Consider the following 13888-nt stretch of genomic DNA (forward strand, 5'->3'; position numbering starts at 1 on the left):
TTCTCTGTGCATAGCTCTGTGCTTGTCCCTGGGGTTCCAGACATGAATGGCATACCTGGGCACATGGTTTCTTTTTTGACTTATGAGATTGTAAGAAATAGAGTCCCTTTTATAATACTACTACTTTTTGACTATCAAAATATTCCCTTCCATTGTCTATTAGTTACACTTTTGAATTAACTTCCATTGCACAGTTAATACATAATTAAAACATCAAACCTTAAGAGTTCTACAGATTGTTTCATTTACATTAAAAAATATGTATTTGTTTTAAAAACGTGTTTTTTTGTTATGGTCTTTGGTTATTTTGGTTGTCTTTTGTATTTTATAAGATACTAAAAACTATTTTAAGTTGAAATTTCTTTTAACTCCCTTGAATTAATAAAAAATATGCTACTTTCTTTCTTTGAGATATGCTGTTATAGGCTGTTGCTTCTAAAATCATGTGAAGGGACACATTAGCCAGTCCAACAGTTATAACCATAAAGATTATAGGTAAAAACTGTAATGCTATACTGTGAAACCCCATCCATATTCTTGTGTGGTCTTGTCTGTGAACATGTCCATATTCTTGGCGTAAGTCGTAATTCATTTTATACGCATTTTATAAGTGTGGATTGTGATATATTTATGTTAAAAATAATATAAGCATTGTATTATTATTATTATTATTATTTACATATTAGAAAAAATGAGGGATATCTTCCCCCCACCCTTTAACATGTTCATAAAGGATCTAGGCTTGTTGAAATGCCTCCTTCCTATGCATCACTTCTAGATGCGTGCACAGCTAAAACCCTTGATAGCACAAACATCGTGCAGCCAGCCACGCGCGGCCGCTCCCAGTGCTGAGAGCATAATCCTGCGGGCTCCGCAGAGAAGTAGCCGGCACGGAGAGGGTGACGTCACCTCCCTCTGCGCACGCGCTTGCCGAGCGAGGGCGGTGCCTGCCAAGCTGATGCAGATTTATCACCCTGCTCTTTGTGTGCAGGTGCGCGCGCGCGAAGTTTCCCCTAAATTAACTAATGAGTAAAATTCGGTAATCACCACCAAGACCCGGTACTAATAGGAAGCTCCGGTTTACTATTTAACCCTCTTTTTCTGGTTGTTTAAAAATACTGGCTTATTTATTAACATTTTTGTTACTGCTGCAACCTGTGTTTTTTTTAAGTATGTAGGATTCTTTTTTTTTTTTTTTCCAATCTCTTCCCACAGATTATTTTCCAATTTAGTAAACACTAACTTGGAATAGCTGACAGGCAAATGAAACCCCTGCGAATGGGTGAGGCAGTTTGTCTTGTGGGCTTGGCTGCCTTTAAAGGAGGAGACACAGCCAGTTCAGAACCGCATCAGTTCATTTTGTTCAGCAGCTCAAATGGTCAAGGAATAACCGTGTTTCTTCTAACAATTTTTACTGAAAAACTCATTCGACTAGTTTAATTTGAAGATTATGTAAAATTTCAGATAACTAGTATCTGCCAGTAGTCCTGGGAGAAATACAGGATTAAAAAAATAATAAAACCTACATTTTACTTTAAAAAATTTTAAAATTTGATTCATGGTTTCACTCATTTGATTCATCTTTGTGCCACTTTTGTAAAAATACCATTTTTAACATAATATGCTATATAAAACTTTTGTTGCTCATTGTGAAAATATTTCTAGGGTGCTTTTTATTATAAATAAATTGGAGAGGGGCTTGTTGTTCCTGGACTGTTTGTTATTGTTGTCTTAAATTTAATGCCACAGAGGTGACCAAGTGAGTGAGCATTCTGGTCATCAGTGACTCGCTTAGAAGGGTATTTGTCTCAGTGCAGCACCTCTTTGCAGGGTCTCAGGATGAAAGATGAGTAATTGATTTGATCAGTGGGGTATTAGATAGTTGAAGTTCCAGACTGTCGGTTCAGTGGAAAGATGTTTCACTGTTGAATGATAACTTGCAGAATATTTCTTGTTAGGGCAGGGAGGTTAATTTTCCATCTTATGAATATAAATCATACTATGATTGAAGGCTGAACTATACTTCACAAAACATACTTCACAAAACAAAGGTAGAAAGTACTAAGGAATATTGGGGTTCTTGTGTAGGGGTTCAGGGCAAGCCGCTGTAGAAATATATTAATTTGTTGGTTGAGTTCATTCATTCATTCATCCATCCATCCATCTTTCTTTTTCTTTTTTCTTTTTTTTCTTTTTTTGGAGACAGAGTCTCTGTCTGTCGCTCAGGTGTGCAGTGGCATGATCTCGACTCACTGCCACCTCTGCCTCCTGGGTCCAAGTGATTCTTCTTTCTCAGCCTCCTGAGTAGCTGGAACTACAGGTGTGCGCCACCACTCCCAGCTAATAATTTTTGGTATTTTAGTAGATGGGTTTCACCATTCTGCCCAGGCTGGCCTTGAACTTCCGAGCTCAGGCCATCTGGCTGCCTCGGCCTCCCCGTTCATCCATCTTTCTACCCAGCCATCCCACATCTGGTGAATGCCCTTTGCCTGGCCCTATCCTAGGCGTCTAGGATACAGCAGGGCACAAAACAGACATGTCCTGTGGCAAATTGGCTGGTCTCGAGAAAAAGAGGCAACTATTCACTTGATAAAGAATATAATGTTTATTATTAAGGAATAGAAGTGATTTGGGAGTCCAGATTTAACATTTATGCTCACACTGACATGCTGTCGAACCAAATAGTAATTTGAAAGGTGGTAACAGAATTAATTTTGGCAAGTAATATGCTGAAACTTGTGGTTATGTTAAAATTAGTATATTAAAATCTCTAAACATTCCAATTTATTTTAGGGAAAAGCAGTTTTTTGTGTGTTGGTTTGAAAGCAGAAAGAAAATCATCAAGCACCACCTATATATATTTAGTTAACAACTCTAAAATCTGATTTTTTTAATCCAAACCTGTTTTCCTCAGTAGCATTCAACAAATATTAGTGTAAACATTCTGAACATAGTCATTGTAGACTTGGTTCAGAAGCGTATTTGTTGCCTGCCTTTAAGGACTCCCCTGGGAAACATCTTCTGCACCTAGAGATAAGCCTCGGCTGACTCCATTCTTGCTGTTTCACTGTTTCCCGAAGCCAGCTTTTCATTAGAGGCCATAATGGTTGCTGTATTTCAGATAGTAGCAAAATATGCTTCAAATTGTAACAGAAATCCAGTCTGTCTTTTGTGCACAGTTTAGCATGGGCTCTATATAACTTAGAAGATTATATAATTCAAAAAAATGGGTACAACTAAATGTCCCCCGATTTGGGCCATCTACCCTCTGGTTATCTCCTCTCAAGTTGCTCTTCTTTGTCTAGGCTTTCTGTTAATCCCAATTTTACCGAATTTCTCTTTGTGGCACCCCCTTCCACCTGTTTAAGTAGCATTGGCAAACCCCCCTGGTGGCACTGAGAAGTAGAAACGTTGCTGATGCTTGGTCTTTGGTACAAAGATAAGGTCTGGGATCCCAGCAGGGCCTCTCCGTGGTGGTATTTGCTGTTCCTGAACCTCTCTGTGACTGGAGAAGTGTGTGCTTCCGGGGGCGCCCACCGAGGGCAGCCGTTGTTCAGTAAGTTTGGGAACCACAGCTAGATCCTTTAATGCATGAATGAAGAAAGCATTAGGAGTTGAGTCGTATCGGCTGTGTAATCTGGAATCTGTGGAATGGCACAGAAGCTGTGTATTTTTAATTTTTTAGAACGTTTTTATAGTCCCACACTGTTTTCCTAAACAGCTCTTCAGGGCATGGAACACAGCCTGCCTTTTTGATCTGAGGAACTTTCATGGTCGGGTTCTTCCTGCTTTTTATTGAAAGTTACCTATGATATATTTAATCTGGTTTTAGTATTTATACATGCTTCCTGAGTCCTTTGCTTATTGGGTGGTTTTTGTTTTTTTTTTAAATGGAAATGAGATCTAAAATAATACCTAAGTGACCAGTCACCACAATAACCACAAACTCAGTTTCTTTGTGTGGTTAGTTTTATATGTTTGCCCCTTTTATATTTTCTTTTCTGTTTTCGAAGTATTAATTGATGGTTTAAATAAAATTAACATCTTTTTCAGTGACGGTCTACAAAAATATAGTTAAACTGGTTAGAATGTATATTCTGGTCTATGCGTGGGCATGTACCTACATCGCAATAAAAGTGAAGCACCTTTTCACATCAGTTTCTCATTAATTCATGTGCTTTTCTTCCTCTAGAAAGACTGAGTCTTCCTTAATTTGGGGGGAAACTGAGGGACCCATAGGTTAACATAACTACAGCTCTGAGAAATGAAAGGTCACATGAGAGTGAGTCTGTGACTCATAGTGGGACATAGGAAATTGAGACATTCGTTGAGTTCTGTGTTCTGTACCCTGCTTTCAAATAAATATGCTCTTCCTCCTGTGAGGTGGCCTGGAATATGGCAGCCCTCACTTCCATCTTGCACTCCACTGTGGGTATCAGTAAATACGTGTGATTCAGAAAGTTAGCAGTAATTGTCAAAAATGCTTTGGAATGATGACTCAAGTCACACAAGCCTCTATTGGGATATCAGCATTGGGATCAGGACATTCTTCTTGGTGATGGCTGTGTGACTCACAAGTAGTGTAGGAGCCAGGGCTGCAGTTGGTGGTGACATTTCTCTGTCTGAGGGCCTTGTTGTGTCCTGGTCATGACGTGTGGGCGTGGATGTGGGAATGGTAGGAAGCATGCGTTTTCTCATCTGAGCAACGGAAGTGGAATCCTCCCTTCAAATACCTGTAGATAGGGATCTACAGCTGTCGCTTACTCCTTCCTAGTATTTGTCTATCATGTGATCTGTCTCCTCCTCATTTGCCCAGGTCCCATAGCACTTCGTGCTGCCTATGAACATTCCATAATCTGCCTTGTTTTATCGGTGTTTGTCAGCTTGTCTCCCTGAGGGTCGCTGGCAAGCCTTAGTCCTCTTTGCATTGCAGTTGCCCCTGTGCCATCTGTGTCCACGGCAGCCACAGCAGATGAAGTCAGTCTTTGTAGACACATTCAGTGAGTTACAGTGACTGGCAGTGAATTGCTGACTAGATTGCATCCATTCAAGAGTTTTGAAGGAACCTGGGGATGAAATTGCAGAACTCTTGGCTCAGATGTTTTGCCTTTTATAAATAGCCGCTGTTTTCAAAGCTTGGTGGGTTGCCAGCACAAAGCATGGTACATTGGAAAGGAAAATGGCCTGGTGCTGTGGAGGCCCCAGCTCGGTCGAATCTCCCCATAACTGGCTGACTAGTTCCACGCAGCCTTCCTAGGACCTCATGATCCTCAGCCGGATGAGTTTGCTGTGAAGTCTGTGGTGATTGTCAATGTCATAGTTAAATCACATTAAGCTGGATTCCTTACACACGTGGACGTATTCTGTGGACAGGAGTGATTTACATTAAGAAATCAGATCACACCGCTGATTTATTCATTCTTTGTTTCTATGAATGGTATGTTGTAGAGACTGAATTTTGCTATATTCCTCCCGAAGGTGTTGATTGGGTTGCTGCTTGTTTGCCTGCTTTAGCAGGCATGTAATTTGGCCTGACCCACATGTGACTACATATTCTGTGTCTCTGCAGTGGGTAGCAACTCAAATTTTGATTTAGATCTTTAAATCCTTAGCAGGGCTGCTTGGAATTCACCTGGTTTTGGTTTTAAAAGCTCTGCATTGCTTAGATGGGGCCCTGCCCTCAGGCTAACAGCCCTAATGATGGGGTGTGTACCCAGGGTCATTTCCTTGTCCAGGTGTCTCTCCCAGCTTTTGTCATTCTCTAGTGTCTGGAGAGAGTCATTTTTTATAAATTTTCCCTGAAGCAGGGCTTGCCCAGGAGTTGCTGCTCAGGACACCAAAAGTGAAATAAATGTTCATTCCTTCACTTTCAGTACTTTCCTTGCCTTCTAATTCCAAGTCTACATCTTGCTGTGGTTGTATTACCATGCTAGCATTTGTGATGCTTTTCTTGTACTATTTTGGCAAAAACAAACACAAATGGAGATGGGGAAGTGGTGTTTTGTTTTTTCCTGGAGATTGTTCTGCTAACAATGTTAGTTACTAGTTTTGGTAGGCATCCTGAACCTAGATTACCTCTGTTAGAGATCGCCAAGAGAAATATCCAGTTTTTATGATGAGTATGGACGTTTTGGACCCCAAATTACCACGTAGGCATTCACCCTGGTGAGCTGGGCTAAAAGTTTTTGGGCTGCAAGAATTCCTTTTGCTTAGATGGATTTTGGCCTAAATTGCCTACTGCATGCTCCTTTTCTACAATATTCCCACTGGACCTTCTAAGATACTGGGGAGTAGGGGCAGAGTTGGTTTTTAGTGAGAAGAGGGACCTTGGCCACCTCTGAAACTGGAGTGGCACTGGGCCCTATGACCACATTAGCCATTGACATTCCTCCAGGGGGCATGACCCAGAAAGCCTGGAAGGAGAGAGCCAGGCCCCAGCTATTTATAACCCCCTCTCTCCTTGCCACTGTGTATTTTTAACCAGACCCTGAAGTCTGACAGAATGAGGCATTGAGCTCCCCCTAGAGGTTTTAGCATGTCACAAGCAGCAATTTTTATAAAGCGGTGTTGCTGTCTGTTTTCTTTGCTGGTGTCTACATTAATCTACATAAAAATTAAGATTTGGTAAATAATCCGGAGTGATTTCATATCCTGTCTCCTTTTGGGACCAAATCGTTATTGCTAGAAATGACTGAGAGCCTTTTGGGGACATGAGCCTCTGGGTCTGTGTGCAAATCATTATTCAACATTAAAATAGAAGACAGTTTTGTGATCACAGACGTGGAATTTAAATGTCATCCTATGATCATGTTTCTTAAGTTGATTTAATGGATGTGGATAAAGCTGCTGTGTTGGCATCGGATAGAATGGTTAAGGAATTAACTGTCACTCTAGCAACCCAGTAATTTTATTTTCTCCTTCTGTGTTTCAGGGTTTCGAAAAAACGATGAAATGAAAGCTATGGATGTTTTGCCAATTTTGAAGGAAAAAGTTGCGTACCTTTCAGGTAAAGTTTAACTTTCAACTCTGCTTTATCCAGCTGCTCTGACACAATGTCAGAGTCTGACATAATGAATGAACTCATCTGCCTCAACATATAAAAACACTGGCATTTCTATGAATTTTGAACAGCTTTATTCTTGTAGCAGTGTTCCTGAGAAATTAGTGCCCAAAGCATTTTCTTCCAGCTATGAGGTACATGATAAGTCAGTTAGTGTTGGTGATGAAGATACATTTGTTTCTGCCATTCAACAAAAATTTGGCTGTTCTGCCCCAATCAGTTAAGTTAAAAAACTGATTTTTAAAAATCCGATTATTTCAGCAAAAGTGGTGGGAATATGATGGTATGTAGATGGGTCCTGAATTTCTCACTTTGGTTTCTTGTACTCTGTACCTGCCTCTGTTGCTTTGTCTTTTGGGAGGCAAGGACGCCTGTTTCTCCTTGAGATCTACTCCTTTGTGGCTCTCTGGTCATGGAGTAACTAGGACCCAGGTCGTGGATGATGAAGCCTTGGTGATTTTACCAGCTGAGTCCATTTCCCTGTAGACCCAGTCTTTGAGGCCCTGGCCTGCCCGCAGACAGACTCTGGGCCAGTCCCTTGGGCTTTGGGCACCTGACTGCCCTCTCTTCTGCACATAGATAGTCAGCGTTAGGCCTCTTCGGACTGTCTTTTGGGGCCTTCCTCCCACATAAACAGAATAGCCATTGGGTATTACACCTTTTGGGCACCAGCTCACTTGTTACCAAACAAAGATTTGCAAGATTTTTCTGCTCTATCAGGAAGTTCATCTGTAGATTGTGCTCACGTGCTTTTAGATGAATTTCCTTTGAGAATTTTTATCTTTCTCAAATAGACATTCTGTGCTGACCTGTGTAACCTCTTGAACACCTATCAGTTTTAATTTATAACACTGATAGCTGCTTTTATAAGTTTTTTGTGTCCTCTGGACGTGTGATACTGTTATATATTCAAGATGCAGCTTCCTGTGGTGTTTTTGCTAATCTCGCTTTGCTTCATGTCCAGTAATGTTTCTTGGCCCCTGTTAATATGGTTTGATTTTGTGGGAGTAAATCTGATTCATTCTGTATTTGGAAGGTTCACAGAAGAGTGTAAGAAGTTCATGAAAAGAAGGTGCTTTAAGTTGTTGGAAATACGTGGTGAAAAACAAATACTGGCTTCCAGTACACTGAGTTTTAAAAGTAGCGTTTATTTGCTCTTCTCTAATCATCTACTGACAAACTGCATTGTAAGGACTCATGCCAGCTTTGTGAACCCCTGATTTTGTAGTTTACAAACAGAATAATTAAAAGACTCTACTTAAAAATTAGAGGTATCTGTAAGGAAGACTTAAAGCCGAGTCCATGTGTTTATCAGTTTTTTATTTTTAAAGTCTGGGTCTGTGGTAATAGCACCTGCTCCCTCTGACCTCTCTTTGTGTTTCTGAACGTTTTGTTCCATTTTCTTTCATTAGCATGTGGAGATGGACATGTGAAGCAAGGTGGAAGGTTAACATTGGTGGGTTTTATTTGTATTCATGCTTTTATTAGGCAATTAATACAGAATATATTATCAGCTGACATTTTTATATAGTTTACAGTCAACACTAAAATTTTACCTTTTAACTAATCAAAGAAAATCAGCAGTCTTTTTGAGTTTGTCTTCAATGTTTAATAAAACCTTAAGTTCTGCAGGGTTACATAAAGTTGGATATCTTTGGTGGGGTGGGAAGTTTTGCTTTTACAACAAATTAGTAGGAACTGTTTAAAATATTAGCGATGGTAGAGCTTCCGCAGTGTTAGCAAAATGACGTTAGTAGATGTCACCACACTTTCACAGTATTCCTAATTTATGACCAGAACTGGCAAAGCTGATTAGCATGAGCTCATTGCTCTTTGTTTTATGCTTATTGTTATCTCCTTTAGGAAGGGAAAAAAAACCCATAAAATTAAGTAGAAATTGACTATTTGCGTTGTATTACATTTTTTGAAAATTACAAAGAATGAATAAACTTTCCAAAATAAAATTTATCTCTAACTCAATTTTTTTGTTTTTTGTTTTTTTTTTAATTGAAATCTAATTCACATACCCTAAAATCCACCTTTTTAAAACGCGAGATTTAGCGGTTTTGAGTGTATCACCAGGTTGTGCAGCCATTACCACTAATTCCAGAACCTTTTCATCACCTCCCAAGAACCCCATGGCCACCCCCAGTCCCTCAGCACCGGCAGTCACTAAGCCACTTTCTGCCCTGACCCCATTTAAAAAAAAATTAGGGAATATTATGATACCTTTGTAAAAGCTCTCCATGTGAATGGCTTTTAGTGGTTAAATCTAAGTAAAATGGCAGGGGCTTTGTAAAAGTAGGCCAAAAGATGAGTGATTTTAAAAGGTACTTATTAGGTCAAGATCTCTAAAAGCCCAGTGATGAACCTGAATATTTCCGAACCTTACTGTCTAGGTCTTCTAAAAAGTAATGCTGACTGCACTTAAGTAAGATAGAACGTACTACTTCCTTCATTTAGGGTGAACTCAGTGATTAAATGTCTTACCTGACTTCGTGTTTGAAGTCAGAGGACAGTGCTGTGGTTTGACTGAATCACCTCCAAAGTTCAGATGTTGCCAATGCTGTTAAGAGGTGAGGCCTTTAAGGGGCAGTTAGGCCATGAGGGCTTCTCCTTTGTGTGGGATTAAGGCCCCTATAAAGAGGCTTTACGCTTGCCCTTCAGCCATATGAGGACACAGCATTCCTCTTCTGCCCATGGAGGATGCAGCCCTCACAAGACTACCGAACCTCGTCAAAATGCCCTATAGTTTATATTTAATGGAGTTTGAGTCTAATGGCATCTTACATATAATGTCAACTATTAGTGTGGTTCCTATGCCACTAGGGTTTGAGCCTTAGAAAATCTCACAGACAACCACCAGAATTAAGAACTCATTCTTTTTTAACTGTTTATTATGGAACATTTTAACATCAAAAGGAAAGAAAATAGTATAATGAATTTTCACGAATTCATAGCCCACTTCAGCAACTGGTTTTTCTATATTTCCGCTTAGTCTTCTCTTCACTCTGGATAATTTTGAAGTAAAATCCAGATATTATTTTATTTATAAATATTTAGTATTTATCTCTTAAATGTAAGTTTTATAAAAAAACAAACAAACAAAAAAACCCTGCAATACCAATAACAGACCTAAAAATTGAATGGTAATTATTTAATATCCCCCCAAAAACCCAATGGGTATTCAAATGTGCTTGTCTCATATACATTGCAGCTGGTTGAGATGTCTGGTAAGGCTCTTTTAACCTGAAGGTTCTTTGTGTCTTACCTCCTGACGTTTTAGGAAGCGAGGAATCCAGGTGTCTTCCTGTGGATTCTCCTGTAGTCTAGATGTTGCTGGTTCTATCACTGGGTGGTCATTTAACATGTTTCACTTCCCCCATATTTCTTGCAGACTAGGAGTTAGGTCTTGAGACTTGATTAGACTGAGCTTTGATCTGGCAGGGAAGGGGGCAAAAATACTTAATGGGTGTGATTGTTTAGTTTCATAGGGAATTTTATTAGGAGAGTCTTGTCTTGTTTTTATGGTGTTCATTGATGATTATTGCTTAGATCTAGTATTTAAGAATTGCAAGATAGTGATATTTTCCTTATGTCCTTTCTTTAACTTGGATATCCCGTAAAGAGAGATGTCCCATCACCACTTCCTTGATTGTCCTGAGAAAGACTTCATACAGGAGAAGTAGGATAAGTGATTGGTTCTTGTCCGTAAGCAGTTTTCAGGCTAATGAAAAAGGACCGTTGTTTGTTTGTGTTTTCCCCTGATAAAGACTTATTTCAAATGCATGATTTTAAATACATATGATGTTTTGATTTATTGCACATTTTCTCTCTTATGAAATTAAAATTGTCCCATCTTTGGCCAATGGGAGCTTCTTCAGACTGGCTCCTAAGTTTTGTTTGCTGATGTGAGAAGATGTTTCAGGACTATCTTGTATAATTCCTGCCTCAAATCTGGAATCAGCCATTTCTCTAAAGAGCCCTGGTTCCTTGTAGTGGGAAACAGTACACGTTGCTAGGGATATTCACTGGGTAGGTTGTTGTTTCTGTGTCTCTTTAGTGGACAAATCTGGGGGAAAACACACACATGCGTTTTAATAAGAAATGATATCATGACTTTATATTAAAATTCATAGTTCAAACATAGGATTATAGATATTTTACTTCAGTTGTATATTTGTGGATATCTGTTTCATTAGTCTAAAAATGTTAGTTCCTACCTATGTGGACATAATTACTTACTTTGTAATGCTAATGGTATTAGCACAGTACATGACTACCAAATGTAATTTAGTATTTTTCTTGTTGTCTTGGTCATGAGGATATACGCCATTAGAAATCTACAGACCTATTACTGTATTTTAAAGTCACATGAAACAGCTCCTCTCCATGTGGATATGCCATCAGCTTGAAACCTGGAATCATTTGTTTTATTTTGTAAGACTTAAAAACCCCAACTTGCTTCAATTTTAAGTAAAACTTAGCATAATTCCACAGTAATAACTAAAAAATAGTTTAAAGTTAAGGTCTGGTTAAAAAAAAATCTAGTTTTTGTTTTTGCCTTCTCCACCCTGTGCTTCCCCGTAGGAAAGCTTTTTAAAAAAGTTTTTGGTTTAATCCTTATGCTTTTAAAATATGAGCAATTCTATTGATCTTCCCATCTGTTTTCATCTTCTCCTTCTTCCCGAGATAAACAGAAACGTAATGTGCCTCATTTTCTGTTCTTTGCTTGTTTTATTTCAAAAAATATTCTGGAGATCAGTATATAGCAGCACATAATAGAGTTCTCATTTCTTTTTACAGTTGTGTATTACTCTGTTTTGTGTGTGTAACAGAGTAATACAGAAATATGTATATACCAGAGTAAGACACAACTCTCTCTATATATCTATATCTATATATATGTTTTTATATATGTGTGTCTATGTCGGTGTGTGTGTGTGTGTGTGTATACACCATAGTTAATTCAGTCAGATGCCCATTGATGGACATTTGTTTTTTTTGTTATTGTTGTTTTGTTCTTAGAATAGCTTTTTGGGGTGCAGTGAACATTCACTCTTATGTTGGGGGTATTGACAGGAATGTGGGATTTGATGACTTAAGGTTTGCTGGTACCTTAGTTCTTCATGGTCCAGTTTTGCAGAGTACTGCCTTTCCCCAGAAGAGAAGGAGAAACTTCCATTCATCTTGGGTATTCTTGTTAGCATCCTAGCATGGTGGGAGCCGGCAGGGACTGACTGAGAGGACAGGAACTGGTGGGACTTTTCATGCAGGCTGCTGAATCTTCTTAGCCTTCAGTAGAAATACTCCATGAGCCAATTCCTGGTTCTCAGGACCAGGCAGCAAGAGGTGAGCCTAGAAGGTGCAGGGCTGGCGAGCTGCTCGCCTTGGCTGCTGTTAGAGCAGGATCCCAGTGGGCATCCTTTTAACAGAGTTGTATTACTTTATGGCACACTTAATAGACATTAGCCATCATTTCTCTCTTTCACAAACTATGTCTTTCAGAGATTTCCTTGGCAAAGGCTGCTTTTTATTGTCAGTGTGAGTTAGACTGTTCCTTGGGAGTTGGGAATAGGAGGTTGGACAGTGGCTAAAGAAGAGTTTTCAATGGTGTTCTAATCCAGAATTTGAAACAAGAGCTATGGAGAGAAAGATAGAGTTGGTTTGTTGAAGTTTACATTTTACTCCTCAAAGCAAGCATGGCTTTCTTGCAAGTTCTTTGTAAATAAGTGAAAGGTGAGCGTCTAATTCATTTAAAGAGAAAGAGGTGATTGTGAATCTAGCTGTTTCTGTGGTCATCCTAGGCTGCATTGCTCAAGAGACCAAGTCTCCTGGAGTTTTGTTTTTTTTTGTTTTTTTTTTTTTTTGAGACGGAGTCTCGCTCTGTCGCCCAGGTTGGAGTGCAGTGGCCGGATCTCAGCTCACTGCAAGCTCCGCCGCCTCCCGGGTTCACGCCATTCTCCTGCCTCAGCCTCCCTAGAAGCTGGGACTACAGGCGCCCGCCACCACGCCCAGCTAATTTTTTTGTATTTTTAGTAGAGACGGGGTTTCACCGTGTTCGCCAGGATGGCCTCGATCTCCTGACCTCGTGATCCGCCTGCCTCAGCCTCCCAAAGTGCTGGGATTACAGGCGTGAGCCACCGCGCCCGGCCTCCTGGAGTTTTAAGAAGAGGGAAATGAGGTCTCAGGGTTTAAGGAAATAATTGTCACACAGACATGTATAGCTATAGTGTAGGACCCTTTCAGCCTTCTTTCTATGATTAAAATAAACCTCAGTTTCCTTAGCATATCCATCAGGCATTTCTGCTAACTGATACCTGATAGGAGGTATTTTTAGTTAATGTTGTGTGGAATATGGAAAAATAATCCATTCAGCAAATGTTTGTTGGATGCCAGTCTCATTGGGCATGGAGAGCATTGTGTATTCTTAAATGAGCAAGTGAAACAAAGATGCCTGCCCTCATGGAGCTTATGTTCTAGTGGAGGAAACAGATAGACAAAAAGAATATGTAAATTGTATCATTTCCTAGAAGGTAAGAAGTGCCTTAGAGAAATAAGATTGGATATAGGAAAGGATGCAGGTTTATGTGAACTGAAAATAAAACACCATCATTATAAACAAAAACTTTTTTTGTTTTTTGGTGTTTTTTTGTTTGTTTTTTTTGTCGTCGTTGTTTTGCTTTTTGACTAAGGCAGCATTTGAATAAGCAGATAATCAATGAGCTGTTGTTTGGTTTCAGACATGAAACGCTTCCATACATAGACATCCTGTGATGCTGGCAGCATTTCCTGTCTTTTTCATTTCATTATAGAAACTAAGGCACT

General features: G+C 39.5%; 1 protein-coding gene across 5 annotated transcripts in view; it reads left to right on the forward strand.

Annotated features, from left to right (window-relative positions):
- Positions 1 to 13888, forward strand: part of TRIO (trio Rho guanine nucleotide exchange factor) — a 366877-nt gene that overhangs the window by 122200 nt on the left and 230789 nt on the right. For all 5 annotated transcript variants that reach the window (XM_045394729.2, XM_045394733.3, XM_065546102.2 and 2 more), the window contains exon 2: positions 6932 to 7006. In XM_045394729.2, the coding sequence (XP_045250664.2) occupies positions 6932 to 7006 (75 nt within the window). The remainder of the gene's footprint in view (positions 1 to 6931; positions 7007 to 13888) is intronic.

Source organism: Macaca fascicularis, chromosome 6 (assembly GCF_037993035.2).
Source record: "Macaca fascicularis isolate 582-1 chromosome 6, T2T-MFA8v1.1".
Classification (NCBI taxonomy): Eukaryota; Metazoa; Chordata; class Mammalia; order Primates; family Cercopithecidae; genus Macaca; species Macaca fascicularis.